The following is a 15,166-nucleotide window of genomic DNA, read 5'->3' on the forward strand; positions in this document are numbered from 1 at the left end:
CCCCCTTTTCCAATAACCACAATTTTTTTCCAATCGCATGCTCATGGAAAAAAATTGTGGTTATTGGAAAAGGGGGCGTGGCACCTTCCATACAAACCGAATTTTTCATACTGAATATCTCTGGAGGTGTTGATGGTAGAGTGCTCGAACATGGTATGGAGATATATGAAACCAATCGCATGCTCATGTAAAAAAATTGTGGTTATTGGAAAAGGGGGCGTGGCACTTCCCATACAACCGATTTTTTCATACTGCATACCTCTGGAAGTGTTCACGATAGAGTACAGGAATTTGGCGATTAGGGTGTCCCTATCCTAAAATAATTTTCTCTATTTTTTCTTTTAGATCTTTTGGTATGTTTGTATGAAAAATCTAATATATAAAAATATCGTGTCACGGTGTTTGTGGTCGATTTCCTCCGAAACGGCGTAACCGATTTGAATGAAATTTTTTGTGTATATTTCGTAGGTATGACAATAGGGTGTAAAGTATGTTTCATACCGCTAAGTGAAGGGGACGTGGCACCTCCCATACAAACCAAATTTTTCACACTTTATATCTCTGCAAGTGTTCATAGTAGAGTACTGGAACTTGGTATGTCCAAGACATATAAAATCAAACGCATAGTCATGAAGAAAAATTTGAAAGAAGAAAAATTTGAAGAAAAAGGGGCGTAGCACCTCCAATGCAAACCGAATATTTCACACTGCATATCTCTGGAAGTGTTCATGGTAGAGTACCTGAACATGGTATGGAGATATGAGAAATCACTCCCATACTCTTAGGAAAAATTGTGGCTATTTTATAAGGGGGGTGTGGCGCCTTTCAAATGGTACTGAAGCTATTACGTATCTTTGTATGCATATACAATTTTGCTAGGTTATTTAAGATGGTAATGGAAATATGCCTTCCGACAACCACCAAACCGTAATATTAGAAGATAAACGCGTCACTGAAAATCATGGACGTGAACTGTTGGTGAAAATGTTGTACCAAAATGTTTCAATACAAAAAATTAATTTTGGGCGGGACGGAGTTCGCCGGGTCTGCTAGTATTTTTATACAAGTTTCAAATTAATATTTCCTTTAATTCAAGTTGAATATGATTTTTTGAACAGGTGGAGGCTCTACTCTATGAGTATGAAATTGTGTTAATTCATCCCCAACTACCCAAAATACTTTCTGAGATATGCAGTAGGTGTGATAAATTCCGTTTGTATGGTAGGTGCCACGCCCCGTGTCTAACCTAAATGACACCAATATGCAAATTCATAATTATCGGTTGAGTAGTTAAAGCGTGAAAGCATAACAAACAAACAAACTTACTTTTGCATTTATAACACTGTGAGACAAATGGTAGGGGTCAGTGATCGGGATGGGATGAAACCAACGGGAAATGTTATATCGGTCAAAAACAAGTTATACGTGTCCCGGCGTTTCGCTGGGTCACGTCTAGGATTCGAGATATATATATATAACTATCATATAGGGGAAATTGTCACCTTTGGTGGTCTTTTTTTGACATAACTCGAGAACCACTAGTCCGATTTTGCTCAAACAAATTTAAAAAAAATTAAAAATTACAATTCCTTTAATCTGTTCATATAACGTTTTTCTATATGATCAACAGTTTTGCCGGTAAAAATAAATGTATGAAGAAAAAAGATATTTTTTGCCTAAAATATTAAATTTTTTTAAAACTGTTGATTACATAGAAAAACGTTATATGAACAGATTAAAGGAATTGTAATTTTTAATTTTTTTTAATTTGTTTGAGCAAAATCGGACTAGTGGTTCTCGAGTTATGTCAAAAAAAGACCACCAAAGGTGACAATTTCCCCTATATGATAGTTATATATATATCTCGATTCCTAGACGTGACCCAGCGAAACGCCGGGACACGTATAGCTTGTTTTTGACCGATATAACATTTCCCGTTGGTTTCATCCCATCCCGATTTTGACTGTCGCATAGTGTAATATGTATTAGTAAGAATACGGTTTCATTAATAAATATAAATTGAGTATAGACGTATACATATATATTATTTATTTAAGTATTCAGTTTAAAATTTTTTGATAGGATGTTATTATTTGATCATAAGGAAAGTTTCCTCTCAAGCCACAGCCTAAATTTTTTTTCTTTTTTTTTCAAGTTGCAACGGTGTTTTAATATGTATGTTCATTTGTATGTAAATATTTTCTTTGCTTACAGGTGAATTTTCGAAGAAACCATTTTTTACCGCCATGGCTGGCATGGAAAAGAAATACGGACCGCTTTTTCGATTTCCTGGTATATTCGATAAACCAGAAATCGTTATTGATTTAAATCCCGCAGATTTTCCAATTATTTTTCGGAATGAGGGCCCGTGGCCAAACCGTCGCGTTTTCGATACTTTCGTCTATCATCGTGAAAAACATCGAGGAGAGTTCTTTCAGGGCGTCGAGGGAATAATATCTACGTGAGTATGCAACATTTGCAAACAACATTCGGCAATATGTACGTTGATTTATGTTTGAACTCTCAAAAGCTCTGGCGAGAAATGGGCAAAAATGCGTACTGCGGTAAATCCAATACTGATGCAACCGAAAAATGCCAAATTGTATTTGAATACGCTCTTAGAGATTAATAATGAATTCTTGGAAAGGTAAGCTAGCTGTCACAAAATTTTGCTCTGCATAAATATGTAGTACATACAAGCTATACATTTCTTCAAGTGAATTCTAATTTTGCTACTACATAGGATTCGTCACGTCCGCGATCCTGAAACTCTTGAAGTGCCTGGTGATTTTCTCGATGATATTAATCGCCTCGCATTCGAAGGCATCGCTGGCATAGCATTGAATACGCGACTCGGTTTGATACATAAAAATCGTGATTCTGCTGAGGGTAGGACTATCATGAAAGGTATACGCAGTTTCTTTGTGCTCTCCGAAGAGCTAGAAATTAAGCCATCTATATGGAAATATGTAAAGACACCGAAATTCTACGAAATGATGAGAACACTCGATACGCTGACAGACATTTGCAATAAATACATTAGTGAGGCGTTGGTGCGCATTAAGCGCGACAGTGAGGGCCAACTTATGTCAGAGGTGGGCAAAGAGAAAAGTGTGCTGGAGAAATTGGTGCGCGTAAATAAAAAGTTTGCAGTAGTTATGGCGCTGGATATGATATTAGCAGGCATTGATACGGTAAGTGTGCGAATAAAATTCGAAAATTTAATATATATAACACATATGTACACATATCCATATTTCATCTGATTCACACAGACCAGCTCTACTTTGAGCGGTTTGCTGATATGCATTGCGAAGAATCCCGACAAACAGCAAAAACTCTTTGAAGAAATCTCGCAAATTTTGCCGCACAAAGACTCTCAACTTACCATTGAGAATATGCAAAATTTACCATACCTGCGCGCCTGCATAAAGGAAAGCATACGTCAGTACCCCATTATCCCAGGAACTGTGCGCCGGCTGTCCAGCGATGTGGTGCTTAGCGGATATCGCATACCCGCCGGCACCGACATATCCATCGGCGCCAATTTGTTGATGCGTGACGAGCGTTACGTGCCACAACCAGATAAGTTTATACCGGAACGTTGGTTGCGCAACGACAATTCCACTCAGGCACTCGAAGGACAAATTAGCAATCCATTTATGTATGTACCGTTTGGCTTTGGGCCACGTAGTTGTGTCGGAAAGCGCATAGTAAATTTGGAGTTGGAAATTACTTTAGCCCGTTTAGTGAGAAATTTCTACATTGAATTTAATTATCCAACGGAAAATGCTTTCGAAATGAAATTTATGAGTGTGCCGCAGATACCGCTAAAATTCAAATTCACAGAGAGGAGAGAATAAACTAAATTGCAGGGCAAGTAATGAGAATAAGAAGAAAGAGAAAGCTATAATATATTTAGTACCTATGAATAATTTGTTTGTGGCTTAAGGCGGACCTCAGTAGCGTGCCTATCCAGATACGGATACCCATAAGAACTTGTGTATTTTACTCATCTGTCAAATTCACCTATGCGGATACGCATTCTAAGGAGGTCCGCCCTTACTCCGACATTTTTTTTTTGTACTGACTTCGATTTCTTAATTTAAATAAATCGTATATACATACAGTTACAAATTAGAAACTCCGAGTTTTATGGATTTAGTTGTAGTATGGACTATGTAAATGTTTATTAAAAACTAATAAAATTTAAATGAACCAAAATATTTTCAAAATATGGAAAAAATGACTGTACGATTTTGACTGGCACTCACTGTGCATACAAGTAATAATAATAATAGACTGGAGCCAGGGGCGCACACAGGAATATATTTCATCGCTTCAGACAATAAACTCTTTAAAATACATTTATGCAAGTTTTATGTACAGTAAGTAATAAATAAATACACATTTTAAAGTTTCATAAATTGGACTTTATTAACATAAAATTAAAAAAGAACTCAAACATTTTTAACCGACTTTAAAAAAAGGGGAGGTTATCAAATCGTCGGATATTTTTTTTTTTTTTATGTATGAACCGCATAACTTTGGACTACGTGAACCTATTTCAATAATTCTTTTTTCATCGGAAAGATGGTACCTCAAGGGTCGTCCCGTAATTTGATTTAGATCCGATCATGGGATCATGAAGAAATTAACGGTACCCTTAAATTTGTTGATATATGAGAATTGAAGTCGGTTGTCGGTTTTTACTTAAAAGTTACTTAATAAATAAAAAAGCTCTCTAAACACACAAGATGCGCTCAACTTTCAAAAGTAATAAAAATTATTAAAAAAAAAAACACTTTTAATAAAAATAAATTAATTGATTCCAGGAAATTTTTACACTTTTATGTTCTCGATTTCAAGTTTCTGATTTGCGATAGAGATGGTGATTTTTCACGATTGCCTCATTTTTTTAATATTTCAAATACCGAAAATTTTAATGAACTCTCAAGAAAAACGAAAAGTTCATATAAAACGACGCACAAGAAATGGAAAGAAATTTTCTTCTCCCGAAAGTTCTTAAATCAGTGGCTAAAAACGATTCTTGTGTGCGGTTCAAGCAGAAGGATCCTCCGTCGCCGAGTACTGTTGTTCACCTCGTTAGAGAAGCCTCTAACCACAACCTGCATCAAAGTGATATTCTTCAAAATTTCGCTCATTTGCGCCCACTTTCAGACGGAAGAGAAGAACGAGTAGAAAACAGTACTAGATTTCACAATAAAAAGATAAATTAAGCTGTGTGTATGTCTCGAGATCGCATAATGGGAAACCAAATCGATCAGGCATGTTTAACGTGTGCAGACTCCGAGGACCAAACATAAACTCGAATCACTACCTTGTTTCAACCAAGATACGCACACGCCTCAGTGCAGCAAAAAAATTGCATTCAGCAAGGAAAGGAAATATCAACATCGAAGTGAAGCAATCACAACATACGGCCGGACCACGCTGGGATCGGACGCAACGCGAGCTATACGATACCAATCCACATAATTGGGGATTTAGATCATATCAATTTTAACATCTGATATTTCACAGCCTGCTTTCTCACTATTTTCTTACGAATTAATGGAACCTGCATATATTTTAAACGTGAGTTGCCTTGTGATCTTTTTTCACAAAAAACTTAAGAAACCCGTAGTAAAAATCGCAGCAAATTGCCTAATAACTGTATACTGCCTTAAGGAAATTTGCCACAAGAAAATCTAAGCCATCTCATAAGGGTTTTTTATATGGAGTTTTTGCTTTTCTGAAGAGCTGGAAAATGCTGCGCTGACGTCCATAAGTTGCAGTTATTACGCATTTCAGCACTAGTTTGAAAAGTCGCACGGAAGTGAACCCCTTATCTAAAACCTCATTTGATTTCAAAAGGCGCGTAGATGTATTTCCAATTGGAATCAAGCTGAAAGTTGTGCTCAACGTTATTATATATAGCCGTACTAGGTTTACCGGAATCCCAAATGTAGACATGGCGACGTTTATGCAGCTTCTTTTTGTACTATCAAAAATTAAAATTTTAAATTGACAAAAAGATGGTGTCTGTTCATGAAGTCTTGCTACGCGATAATTGGCGCAATCGACGGAATCGGATTTCTTGTGGATTGGACAAAGTACACACAGATTCCAATCTTCAGGCATGTATTCATCATACCAAATTCTGCTTAACAGCTGGTTCTCGCGTCCGGCTTTAAACAACTCAGCCGGTATGCCGTCGTCTTCGGGAGCCTTGTTTTAGCCGCCTTTTTGCTGTTCTATCTCCGACTGGGTCAAGTGGAGGAACGTGAGCTTCCCCATATCTCCAGTGTACTATTAACATTAGTTATCAGATTTCCATCTTCATCTCTGTACCAACCAGCCCTGGTCTTAAAACCATTTGATTACTGCCCCATTTTCTGATAGCATTTTAGAAACGCATTCCTGTCTGCCAAAATTGTATGCACTTGAACTAATGATGAAACGAAAAGTGCTTTAAGGTATGGAAAAAAATACGTTTACTTAAACTGAGTTGCCTTGTTAAACAATAAGAAAAATGCTTAAATATCTGGAACAAATGTTATCAATGAATAAGATAAAAAATATTCTGATATTTATGAGTAAAATTTGCATTAAACTGCATTATACCACAAATGGAAGCGATAGGTGGTAGAGAAATCGATTTGTTTCAATTCAGAGTCCATGCAATTTTTCCCCTATATCTGTATGTAAGTAGGCAACGGTATTCTGTAGCTGCTTCGAAACTATCTCTAAATTATACTAAACCTTAAAACTGTCCACTCAAAAAAAAGGCCAAGTTATTTGGCAATTTAAAAATTTTAAAATCTTATTAAAAGCAAACTGAGAAACCACTTCCGTAGATGCATGATAAAATAAGTTCGAATAACGGTATGGAAACAGATATTAATCATCGTGTGCACTCTGCAAATTTTTACCCTTTGCATGCGTTGCCTTTTTGTAGCCACCCTGTATTCGTACATTGAACATCGACCTAAAATTAAACCAAATCCCCGTCGGCTGGCTGAAAAAAGTTCGCATACACACATATGCACAAATCTGGGCATCGTTAACGTACCCTGGACGAAATATTGATCCAATTGTTCGAAAAATACAATCGTAGGTATCTAAACCAAATTGTATTGTATCTAGATCAATGTTAGTCCAAAAATTTCAAGCAATGTTATGAAACATAAATGAATTGTACTAAAAGTGGTCCGATTGAATGTTTGTTTTTAACGGACGTTAGGATATATAAATTATCCATCAAGTGGTGCCTGCGAATCTCTTCAAAAGCCGCCTCCCCGGAACCACTCCCGCATTACATCGGGATGAGGCCGTGGCATAAACATGCCCTACGTCATAACGCCCTTTCCATAATACCCCGTCCACTTGTGTAATTAGGGGTTCAGCAGCGTTTTGGTGGTCACAAGATTTTCCTGCGAAGAAATTTAAAAAAACAAAACAGAAGAAAAAGAATAAATTTTTAAATAAAGCAACTTCAACTATTTCCTCCTTCTAAGCGGCGCGGAATCAATTTAAATAGTTGGAGATGTACTTGTTGAAAATTCTTTTAAAAAATGTACAGGGATGGATTTCCAAAAATATTGGGCAAAATTTACGTGAACCGTCACGAGTAAACTAAGATGTATTCAGAAGTATGTAGTAGAAATAAAAACGAATCGAATCAATTTTTCTAGCAACATTGCTCGTTAATATAGTTCGGGCACACTTCGAGAATAGTTTAAGACTTTTCCGGAGCTAGTTCGGGACATTTTCGGAACCAGTTTGGGATTAACTCAAGACTTTTTCGGGTTTAGTTTAGGGACTACTTTGGGATTTTTTCGGAATCGTTTCGGAAATAGTTCAAGACTTCATCGGGACCATTTATGGACTAGTCCGCGACTCAGATCAAATTTCATGAATACCTGGTATTCACAGTGCATGCTTCCACTCCGCAACGCCTGGGTTCAAGCCCTGGTCAAAGCAACATCGCAAAAAAAAATATGGAGAAAGGTTTTTTCTTAACAGCGGTCGTCCCTCGGCAGACAATGGCAAACCTCCGGGTGTATTTCTGCCATGAAAGACAACTTCTCATAAAAATAAAATCTCCGTTCGGAGTCGGCGTAAAACTGTAGGCCCCTCCGCTATTTTTGGATAAATATCCCTGTCTTATAGGGTATAAATCATTCAAATTGATTCCGATAAACGAAGTAATTTTAAATTGATTGTTCAAAAAAGCTCTGTGCAAAACTTTCGCATAACGAAGCGCAAAGCATTTCCACGACCGTTAGAATAACAAATATTACAATAAATAGATAGCATACATAGCCGATTTATGAACATTTGTTCAGTTCAGTTAGTTTGCAAACGTTGAGATATTCAGTTCTACAAATAGGCAAGCGAGTGTTGCAGTTCCTTTGTTAGTTTTGCATATTCAATTTATTCTAAAAGTGTTTGATTAATAAATTAACTTGCGTAAACAAAATGTTATCGCGTTATCTACTGCAACGTTCGTTGAGTGCAACGTCAATGAGACGATATGCGACTGCGACACCACAGGCACAGGTTGTTTTCAGTATTGAAATTATTGCGTATTAGAGCAAATTTATACATTTCCGAAATCAGTATAGGGGTATTCACGATCCGGTGCATAATGTCTAGCATGGTGCATAGATAGCACGATTGGCTAATTTTGTTGTTGTTTGAGCCCATGCTATTTATGCTATCTGTGCACCATGCTAGACCGTATGCACCGGATCGTGAATACCCCTTATATTTCTGAACAAAAACAATATCCACTTGAATCGACTTAAGCCAAAAATGATTCGTATACTTATATTAACAGTCACACCCGATTTTAGAACAAAGTAGGTAGTAGATCCTTGTATGAATACTTACACTTCAGTCAGTATTATTGCGTCCAACTTGTTTCCGCGTTTGTCTTGAAATCGGGTTAGGAGGGTATTGTATGTACATATACATATATGTGCCTGCATATGTACACTTTATTATCCTTATAAGCCTAGATATTTTCATTAAACCGCTAAATTTCTAACTTATTAATGAAAAAAGTTACAGATTCAAGAGAAGCATAATAGTCTAATTCGTTTTGAAGTAGATCATATTTATTTACATACAGTAAGCATCAAAATAGATGAGCTTAGCATTATGTTTTTATTATTTTCTCTTACTTTAAATGGGCCCTGCAGGAAATGGGACTAGTTTGTAGCTAACTAAAAAACTAACTAGCATTAGACTAGTGGTAACTATTTCCTTTGGCAGTAACTAACTAAGTACATACTCTTGAAGGGCGATGACCGAAAATTAGTGAGAACTGGTTTCCTCTGCATTAGTTGTCAACAAAGTGGTAGCGAACTACTTTGGACATAAATATCATTAAGAAAACAAAACATTTTTTTGCTTTTTTTACTTTTACTCTTATTTATTTACTTTATTTACTTTATTTTATTACATTTCATAATTGTTTACATATTCTGCTGTTGGTGGACCGATATTCGAACACCGTCAGACATGACAACAAAATGATAATGTAAAATTTCGATCTTCCTTTTATTTGTGCTTAAAACGGAAAAGAATCTGCAATTAACTTAAAGTTAGTTTAGTTGGGGTTAGAAATTAGAAGAAGTGGGCCACGTAGTATGGGTACGTTCCCTTATATGTGTTTTTCTCTTAAGTATGATTTTCTACTTAGACAACTATTGCCGTGAACTCTGATATAGATACATACATTCAATTTGTATGTATACTTATGCCCAAATTAATACAAACGAGACAATGGGCCTTATGAATAAAAACTAAGCAATTGCTTTTTCTTAAAATTTCCGTGCTTCTACTCGATTTAATGAAATACATTTAAGTAAAATATCTGAAATTTTAAGATAAGGCCTCTTGACTATTTACCTTTTGCTTTTTTTAATGTTCGTTAATTTTTATAAAAGTATAGCTCATTATCTAACATAAATCCAAATTTGAGACCGTGTGCAAAACCTAGAAAAGTTCAACAAATATTCATCTAAATTTCAAACTTTAATTCGAATTTTTAGATATATTTTGGTATGTATTAAATTTTAGTGTAATAAAGTGCAAGTGTAAAGATGATTAAAAAAACGCTGGTTTTTTGTTAATTTTTACGCTGACATGTTACGCAATTTCCATCAACAAAAAAAATTTTTCGTACATACTTACATTGCGAGGAAAAAAAAATGTGTGGAATTCTTCTAATAATTTGTTACAAAGCTTTGCAAAGGTGGAATGAGAATGTTGGATAATGAGCCAAATATTAAAAAAAACTAACTAAAATTAAATAAACAAAAGAAAATAGAAAAAACTGTCGCGTTGCTATTATTTTATCCATAGGTGTATATACACGTACTTTAATATTTTTTTTTAACTTTGCTTTATTTTCTACTTCATTGTAATTTGTATAAATAGATAAGCGAAACAGTGTCTACTGCCGATGCTTTGGAAAATGCACGTCCATTTTCAGAGATTCCTGGGCCAAGCAAATATGAACTTATTCGTGGATTTATGCCAGGAGGTAAGAAAAATCTTTTTAATGTACATTAGAATTGTGTAGATGTGGCGTGGACGGGTGACCAATTATTAAGAAAACGGGCGGAAAAGAAGGATATACCCTTAATGTTCGTTTATATGCCACTATTTTTAAAGAAACACTTAAATAATTAGCGCCGTTTTCTGAAGTAACCTTTCAGTTTAAAGCTCACTTTACATTTAAAGGTTGGATTAAAAGTCTAGAATTAGCAATCTATTATCAGTTTATGATGTATGTCATGCTTTACTTTAGACAAAATTATAAATTTTAATTCAACCTTTAAATATTAAGTTAGCTTTAAAGTTACTGGTTACTTGAGAAAACGGCCCTTAGGGCCTCAAAATTTGATTGACTTGAAAAGGTATCTACAAAAGTGAACGAGAATTAATTAAAACCCAGAGTCCCAATAACTGTCGAAATTTGACCGACTTTATAGTGTTTTTAGCACTTTATTACTGAAAGGAAGGCTCGGTTTACTCCTAAGCTTCCTTTATCGGTCCCACATAGCTCGCGATGTGCTTGGGGCCTTAAAGTGGCAGAATGTCCAAGATTAGAAATTAGAAATGGCTGATTACATTCTAGATATTTTATCCACTAACTCAGTTTAAGGTTTCTTTCCGAGGAAAATTGAACTAGTAGTATTCAAATGGCACCGGAAGTCGGTATTGTATGAACAGTACTTTTACATAAAAATTCGAGCGGGATAATTTAATGATGGGTTTTTCATAGATTTATTTCCATTTAAATGCCAAATTCAATGGCATACGAGGGTTGCTCCATAACGGTTTTCTAGAATTTTTCATACACTGAGAAAAGAGTCAACAATATTTATTAAATGGTTAAGGTTTCCAAATCTTATGTTGAGAGAGGTTGACGTAACTTGTGTCTTTTTTCTGTGCAGCCTTTTCAGATTTGAGAACACAGATTGTACAGTGGTCAACAAATTGACAAATTTTCACAATTAATTTTTTGTTATCTAATATTATTTTTTTTTTATACAAATATGGTTCAATCTTTACCAAAAAAAAATGTAAGTCCAAGTTTAAAAATTTGGCAATATTTAAAATAATCAACAAACCTTCGTAATTCACCTTAAATCAAAAATCCAAAGAAATGCACTGGGGCTTTGCTGATATAGATTATTACTCTTTGCATGAAATTTCCTCGAAAACCGCTGGTCTTACAAAAAAGTTGATTTCATATCTCTTGTATGCAATGTCCTAGGCTATCAGCTTGATAACCACAATTTTTTCCGTAGAAGTGACCTTTAACAAGACTTTAGCAAAACCCTTTTTAGTGGCCTTCGAACCTTCGCAGCATCTCTGGCGAAATTTCGATCTATGGGGCCGTTTGGTATGTTGTTTAAAACAAAATAGGAAATTTTCCATAGTTATCCCGAAGCGAAATATGTATCTTTGAGTTATTTTACAAAACCGTATTATTAAAACATTATTAAAATTTCTCTTTTGTCTTAGGAGAATACTCCAAAATAACCTTTACTGAAGCAACGAGGATAATGCAAAAAAAATATGGATCAATATTCCACTTTCCCGCCCTTTTTGGCAAACCTGAAATTATAATGGATCTCAATCCGCTCGATTATCCCATAATATTTCGTAATGAAGGCATATGGCCCGAACGACGCTCCTTCGAGACATTCGTTTACCATCGCACGGTGCATCGTCCAGATGTCTTTCAAGGCGTTAATGGACTTATCACAACGTATATTAATTAATTGCATTGGTCAATTGAATTCACTTCTTCTAATCTGTACTTATTCTTTATAGAGGGGGCGAAGAATGGGCGAAAATGCGCACAGCTGTCAACCCAGTTTTGATGCAACCTCGTAATGCCAAGCTATACTTAAATACGCTACTGGAAATAAACAACGACTTTTTAGAGAGGTATTCTCTGCTGTGAAAACGTTTTGATTATCTTCATGTTTACCTATTTTTTTTTATTAAACACATTTTATTTAGAATTCGTGACATACGCGATCCGAAAACACTTGAGGTACCTGCTGACTTCCACGACGACCTGAATCGTCTTACCTTGGAAGGTGTAACAGGTGTTGCCCTCAACACTCGTCTAGGAATGATACATAAAAATCGCGATGCCCCAGAAACAAAAATTCTTTTGAAATCGATACGCAACTTCTTTGACTACTCTGAAGACTTGGAAGTCAAGCCTTCGATTTGGAAGATTGTGAAAACACCGAAGTTCTACAAACTTATGGACGCACTGGATAAACTCACCGATTTGTGCAACAAATATATCGATGAAGCTTTGAAACAAATTGAATTAGACAAAGATGGAAAATTCACCTCGGAAGTGGGTAAGGAGAAGAGTGTGTTGGAAAAACTATTACGCATTGATAGACGCATCGCTGTGGTAATGGCGTTGGATATGATGATGGCCGGTGTGGATACTGTAAGTCTGCCACAATTTCATCAAATTTTTTTGAAGTAAAAGAAATCAAATTAACTCACAATCCTTTACAGACTAGCTCCACGTTAGTGGGTATTTTATTTTGCATCGCCAAAAATCCGGACAAGCAAGCAAAACTTTTCGAAGAGCTCAACCGTATATTGCCTAGTAAGGATTCGCAACCGACAATTGAAAGTATGCAAAACCTGCCCTATTTGCGCGCCTGCATAAAGGAGGGCATGCGCTATTATCCCATCATTTCTGGCACAATGCGTCGGCTACCGAACGACGTGGTATTAAGTGGCTATCATATACCGGCTGGAACCGATATTTCGGTCAGTTCTAACTTGTTGCTTCGCAATGAGAACTTCGTGGTCGAACCGAACAAATTCATACCAGAACGTTGGCTACGCAATGATACCGAAGGCAAGAAATATCAGCTCGATAATCCTTTCCTGTATCTACCCTTCGGTTTTGGCCCACGCAGCTGTGTAGGGAAGCGCATTGTAGATTTAGAATTGGAAGTAACTTTGGCTCGGCTGGTGCGAAATTTCGTGATAGAGTTTAATTATTCAACGGAAAATGCGTTCGTACCAAAACTCGTACTTCAGCCAGCTATTCCATTGAAATTCAAATTCGAGGAGAGAAAAGCGTGAACAGTTATCATGTTCCCTTTGTTTATAGATAGTGTTAAATAATACTGAACTAATATTAAGTACTTACCTATACATATGCGTTTGTATGCAACCAAATAATTGAGGTGATAAGGTGATAAAAGAACCCAAAATGTATGATAAGAATATTTTAAAAATAAACTTATGGACGCACAGTGCATGTTCCTTAGAACCATAACAAAGAAATAATCAATATACAGGCATAGTAAATACATACATATTTATTATTTGATAATGAAATCTGCATTGATAAAGTATTTATATGTTAGTGTTATTAATTTTAAATAAAAGAACATTAACTTTTAAAGTGTTTACGTATGCATGCGCGTACATTAGGTTAGTCCAAACAAAGTAAAGTCGGAATTTTAATACTCTCACCCCCTAGGATTGTTCTATATCGAAAAAAATAACCCCTTACTTTTTCTATTTTGAAATCAAAAAAGAGGTCGCTCAAAGCGCTCAAAGTTTTACCTGTACATATTTATATGCGAAAAAAAAAACACTTCGTAGAAATGGTATATAATTCTTGAGAATCAATACTTTTCCAACGGGAAGCTATAGTTCTCTTCAGAAGACTTCCAATAATACTACCCAAATATTTATTTGACCATTTTTTAATACTAAAGATTTTTTATTGGTCTACTTTTTACTTTTTCCGGGATTTTGCGGACTTATCAAATGTGGTTAAATAACCAACTGGGTACTATTATTGGGAATCTCTTAAAGAAAAATAGGGTTTTCCAATTGAAAAATGCTGGTTTTCAAGAATTCTATACCATTTCTATGAATAGTTGTTTTTCCCCATATAAAATAGATAGAAGACTTTAAGCGCTTGGAGCGACCTCTAAATATTTTTTGATTTCAAAATTAAAAGAATTGACACAATTACATTATTGGCATGTATCCACGATTTAAACAAGGGCGGAATGAAGTACGTACAATTTTTCAAAAGCCCTTGCAAAATTCTAGAAAGCACAAGAGCAAAATTAAATACACCAAATATATCTGTACTATTTAGGGACGTTCCGATACCATCAAAGTATCGATACCTACTTAAATGAGTTAACTCAAATCGTTATTTCGATACTACCTATATGAGTAAACCGAAAGTATCGATACCTACTTATATCGATAATTTGTCATTCTTGTATATGCAACAAAGTGAAAGGGATTTTCCGGCGTTTATCTGTGACATACCTTTTGCGTTATGCGTTTTTCACACAAAGTCCGAAAAATCACGACACATAGCGACAAATTTTATATGACAACACGTAAATAACTAAAAACATGACTTTAAACACTTTTAATTTTTTAATTGTATTATTTTGTTGAACATGAACGAAAAATATATGTGACCTGGTCTACGGAAAGGGGGCTTAGGTGTCAAAAAATCAATTTTCACTTTTTGGTTGATTCGGATGGAAGATGAGATGCTTTTTCACGTGGTGAAAAGCAGAAAATCCTAACTTGCTTAGAAGTGTACTAAAAATGT

The 15,166-nt window shown here is 35.5% G+C and overlaps 2 protein-coding genes across 2 annotated transcripts in view; both read left to right on the forward strand.

The window, feature by feature from the left end:
• LOC108361360 (probable cytochrome P450 12e1, mitochondrial) overlaps positions 1–4,226 on the forward strand; it is a 6,721-nt gene extending 2,495 nt beyond the window's left edge. The window contains exons 3-6 of the mRNA XM_017613965.1: positions 2,215–2,461; positions 2,531–2,647; positions 2,744–3,194; positions 3,276–4,226. Coding sequence (XP_017469454.1) covers positions 2,215–2,461; positions 2,531–2,647; positions 2,744–3,194; positions 3,276–3,863 — 1,403 coding nt within the window. The 3' untranslated portion in view covers positions 3,864–4,226. The remainder of the gene's footprint in view (positions 1–2,214; positions 2,462–2,530; positions 2,648–2,743; positions 3,195–3,275) is intronic.
• A 4,137-nt stretch (positions 4,227–8,363) lies between these two features.
• Positions 8,364–13,970, forward strand: LOC108361361 (cytochrome P450 CYP12A2-like). The gene is made up of 6 exons (XM_017613966.1): positions 8,364–8,565; positions 10,453–10,558; positions 12,049–12,295; positions 12,361–12,477; positions 12,553–13,003; positions 13,075–13,970. The coding sequence occupies exons 1-6, from the start codon at positions 8,485–8,487 to the stop codon at positions 13,654–13,656; spliced, it is 1,584 nt and encodes a 527-aa protein (XP_017469455.1). The 5' UTR covers positions 8,364–8,484; the 3' UTR covers positions 13,657–13,970.
• The last annotated feature ends 1,196 nt before the right edge of the window (positions 13,971–15,166 follow it).

This window comes from Rhagoletis zephyria, unplaced genomic scaffold, assembly GCF_001687245.7.
Source record: "Rhagoletis zephyria isolate East Lansing unplaced genomic scaffold, Rhagoletis_zephyria_1.1 Rzeph_scaffold_00742, whole genome shotgun sequence".
Taxonomy (NCBI): Eukaryota; Metazoa; Arthropoda; class Insecta; order Diptera; family Tephritidae; genus Rhagoletis; species Rhagoletis zephyria.

Excerpts from the sequence above, each read along its gene's own strand:
- LOC108361361 (XM_017613966.1), top strand. The coding sequence starts at position 8,485 with ATGTTATCGCGTTATCTACTGCAACGTTCGTTGAGTGCAACGTCAATG. Across the intron at positions 10,559-12,048 it reads TCGTGGATTTATGCCAGGAG|GAGAATACTCCAAAATAACC; the intron begins GTAAGAAAAATC and ends CTTTTGTCTTAG. Across the intron at positions 12,478-12,552 it reads AACAACGACTTTTTAGAGAG|AATTCGTGACATACGCGATC; the intron begins GTATTCTCTGCT and ends CATTTTATTTAG.